The 4417-nt window shown below is 36.4% G+C and overlaps 1 protein-coding gene across 1 annotated transcript; it reads right to left on the bottom strand.

The window, feature by feature from the left end:
* Window positions 1-3018: 3018 nt before the first annotated feature.
* Window positions 3019-4046, bottom strand: LOC143559317 (uncharacterized; the record flags this gene model as incomplete). The annotated part of the gene is made up of 2 exons (XM_077047932.1): window positions 3658-4046; window positions 3019-3610 (listed from the first exon to the last, which is right to left on the bottom strand). Coding segments are annotated over exons 1-2 (981 nt in total), but the record flags the coding sequence as incomplete, so codon positions are not given.
* Between the last annotated feature and the right edge of the window lie 371 nt (window positions 4047-4417).

The following is a 4417-nucleotide window of genomic DNA, read 5'->3' as shown; positions in this document are numbered from 1 at the left end:
ACATTTTCACACGTTTGTGCTTATAGTATACGCAGAGATGGTCCAAGGCTTGTACGAAACACCGGGAAAATAAAGCAGAATAGTCAGGTCTTAACCCTCAGATTGGTGTTACTACACGCAGAGAGGGTCCAAGACTTAAGCAAAAATAAAGAAAAAATAAGCTGAATTTCTTTGCAAAATAAAATGAAAGATAAGTTGAATTTCTTTACAAAAAGAACACATGCACACACACTATCTATAAGACTTTTTATTTCTTTAAAACAGATATTAACTAAGCTTCAACATGTTTAATCCACTAGATTCTGCTAGTTTTAGGTTAATATCGCATACTTTTTCTTATTTGTTCGTTTGAAGGCCTACCAACACACTGATACAGTTAAGCACTCAGCCTTATTGCTTACTTTTTCCTGGACTTGGGAACAGATGATTTAATGTGTTATCATCTCCCTATTTTGCTTCAAAAACACATTATTGTGTAGCAATTTTAATGTTTTTTTTTCCTTTTTGTCATTTTTGAATGTATTTGGATTTTCAAATTTATAATGTTTTTGCTTTTTCCTAAAATTTTCTCCCCCCCCCCCCCCCACCTAAAAAAACGTATGAAAATTTTAAAAAATATATATATTCACAAAAACAAAAGTTTGACTCTGAAATTTATGTGATATTATTTAATTGGATCAATTAAGCACGAATTATACATGGATTCCACCAATCAATCATACTTTGTATATGTTAATACTGTGAAGTTTTCATATGTATACATTTTCACAAATCGATTAGCTGTTAGTCATGAAAAAATAACATAGCAAAACAACTCAGAAAGTTAAAATTTTCCCACAAGATTGGTATTTCTACATGCAGATAATGTTCCATTTTAACAATATAAAAAGATAAAATAAGTTGAAGTTGTACCGGGCCTTAACCTTCAGTTCGATACATGACTTTCACACGTTTGTTCTTATAGTTTACGCAGAGATGGTCGAAGGCTTGTACGAAACACCGGGAAAATAAAGCAGAATAGTTAGGTCTTAACCCTCAGATTGGTGTTACTACACGTAGAGAGGGTCCAAGACTTAAGCAAAAATAAAGAAAAAATAAGCTGAATTTCTTTGCAATATAAAATTAAAGATAAGTTGAATTTCTTTTCAAAAAGAACACATGCACACACAGCTATATAAGACTTTTTATTTCTTTAAAACAGATATTAACTAAGCTTCAACATGTTTAATCCACTAGATTCAGCTGGTTTTAGGTTCATATCGCATACTTTTTCTTACTTGTTTGTTTAGAGGCCTACCAACACACTGATACACTTAAGCACTCAGGCATTTTCCTAACTTTATCCTGGACTTGGGAACAGATGATTAATGTACTATTATCTCCCCTTTTTGCTTCAAAAACACATTATTGTGGAGCATTTTTAATGTTTTTTTTCCTTTTTGTCATTTTTGAATGTTTTTGGATTTTTCAAATTTATAATGTTTTTGCTTTTTCTAAAATCCCCCCCCCCCCCCTCCTAAAAATATATTCATAAAATACAAAAGTTTGGCTCTGATTAAAGGTTAACTAGAGGCCAGAATCCACTTTCTCGGGATCACTTTCATTCCCACCGCCCATTTTCTTAATACCATTAAGCTTTAGTAATGATTGAAATCGATTTTTATCAAAAGCTTTAGTAATCTGTATGAATTTTATCTACGGTATTCAACTTCTTCTTGTAACATTAACGGATGAAGTGATACCGTATTTCAATATGTTTTGTTTTAGAGTGATTTACCGGATTTATAGTGAAAGATATGGTAGCAGAGTTATCTACAAAAATAGGAGTGGTCAGAAAATTCAAACCGTAATCGCACATCTGCTTTTGTATTCAAAGAACCTGAGAAAAGCAACTGGAATAAACTACATAATCAGCTTCACATGTAGACAGCGATACTCAAGTCCAAGATCGATAATCAAACACGAAGTAAACGACTAACTCTCGTTTATATTAATCAGAAAATATAACTCAAAAAACTGATTACAACTCTCAAACCCTAACTCGGTTTGACTCTTGATGAAACCTAACTCGGTTATACCAACTTCTCTTATCCTAATGTCTAACCATAACTCGGCTTATATAGACTAACCAAACTTGATAGCCAAGACATTACCGAATATAATAAACCCTAATAATTCTTGGGCTGGCCTTTACACTTGAGCCAAACAACAATTGTGCCAACAATCACCCCCCCCCCCCCCCCAATTGTTGTATCCAACTTACCCAACTCACCCCCTAATTTCCTACTCGAAATTGGCGGATATTCAACTTCACGCTTGTCATCCTTTTCTTGATTCTCCCGAGGCTTGTCTTGATCTCTTGCAATGTTCTTTGGGCTCCACTTGGCTTGAAGTAACACTTGATTCGTTTGATCATTACTCGTCTTCCCTTGGGCTTGAATCTCTTTCTTGACCATATGTTTAGTTTCTTGAACAATCTTCTTTGGACTTTGAATTTTGAAACTTGGATCTTTGATTGGAATCTGACTCGTAACCGGCTTGTCTTCTTTCAGTCCAATACTTTGAAGATCTCGACCTGCAAAATTCTTCATTCCTATGCTATTTCGTTTACCGGGACTTGCTATCTTGAGGCTAATCTTATATAATCGGTCCTTGGTCCTTGTCACCTTCATCAAAAGCTTACCTGTATCATCTTTAATGGTTAGCAAATCATGTGTTCATGTGAATCTCGCATCCACCTTCTGTTGCTTGACGAAGACTTATGATATTACACTGTAGGCTTGGGATGTAATAGACATCGGTTAACAGGCGCTGCTCCCCCGTTTTCCCTTCAATTAAGATCGACCCTTTTCCCCAAATATCAATACAAGATTCATCTTCGAACTTCACCGTTCCCGTTTCTTTTTCATTCAATTCATAAAAGTACGATTTATTACCCGTCATGTGATTCGATGTTCCGTTGTCAAGATACCAAACATCTTTCTCCATCGGCTTGGTTTCGAAACGCTTTGGAATCACATCGTCTTCATTCAGTAAAATTGTCTTTTGATCACCTTTTATCATAAACAAAGATGGATCAAAATTATCAACTTTGTTCAAATTAGATTCTTCCTTTTTCTTCATACGTTCCGGGAACATAGCCACAAAGTGACCAAACTCATCACAACGGTAACACTGAACTTGTGATCTATCCTTTCTTCCCTTTTGACGATCATTGGTTCTTTTTTGTCCCTTATGACTTGGTCCACGATTTTGACAACCTCGGTTTTCGCAACCATCTTGGTCCTCATCGTCTCGGTCTTGACCTCCGATTTCACGACCTCTTCCACGTCCCTGTGAACTCGACCAACCCTTACCTAGGCTACCGGACTGATCAGACGACTTGCCTTTGTAACTACTTTCCGATCTATTGAAAAGTAACTGACTTTGAGACTCAGATGCACGCTCTCTCCCTTGTAGACGTTCCTCAAATGCTTTAAGTCTTCCAATAGCATCTTCAACCATCAAACTATCAAGATCAACACTTTGCTCAATTGAGGCTACGAGTTGAAAGTACTTATCTGGAACCGCATCCAGTAACTTCTTCACCAAGGCATCTTGCTCGAACAACCTACACTTGTTACCTTTGAAACCATACTTGTTATTTTTCCTGCAAACTCGTCAACAGTCTCGTTTTCCGCCATCTTGAGTTTCTCGAATTCACTTTTCAAAGTTAACAGTCGAGCCTTTTGAACTCGCTCGGCCCCAACATACCGTGCCTTCAAAGTCGTCCATATATCCCGAGCATTCTTGTATTGAGAAATCTGAAGAAGAATATCACCATCCACCAATTGAAACAAAAACGATTTTGCCGTTTTATTCTTCTTCGCATTAATAGCCGCACCCTCTTCTGGTTGAACAGCATCCCATAGGTCTTTATCATCCAAGATCGCTTCCACCACAATCACCCATGTGATGTAATTAGTTCCATTCAACTTTGGAACCTGTAACGATATCCCCCCACTCACTTTGGGTTGGATTACCGGTCTTTCTTCGTCACCTGACATTGACGTCGAACCCCTTTTTTGCTCCACTTCTTTGAAACAAATACAAGCTAATCAATTCCGAACAACTTTTCATAACCAAACCAACTTGCTCGTATCAAACCTTGGTTAAAACCTAACTCGTTTAACCCAATAAATACGAACTCTGAATTGAACCTGCTTGTCCAACCCAAATAAAACACCTAGCACGAGTGATTAAACCGACATGTTTAACCAATAAAAGAAAAAAAGATCCAAACTAACTTGATTTTTTTCTTAACTTCCTCGAAAACAAAAATCAAATAAATTCTCAACTTTGACTTTCTATCCAAGCCACCAATTAAATTATAGGATTCCAATTCAAGAATTTACTTTTAGGCCTTTACTAAATCCTT

The sequence above is a fragment of the Bidens hawaiensis genome, unplaced genomic scaffold (genome assembly GCF_021521415.1).
Source record: "Bidens hawaiensis isolate Kalapana, Puna unplaced genomic scaffold, B.hawaiensis_p1.1 tig00019805_1, whole genome shotgun sequence".
Lineage (NCBI taxonomy): Eukaryota > Viridiplantae > Streptophyta > Magnoliopsida > Asterales > Asteraceae > Bidens > Bidens hawaiensis.
The sequence above is the reverse complement of the archived record's forward strand: the minus strand, read 5'-3'. Positions and strand labels throughout refer to the sequence as shown.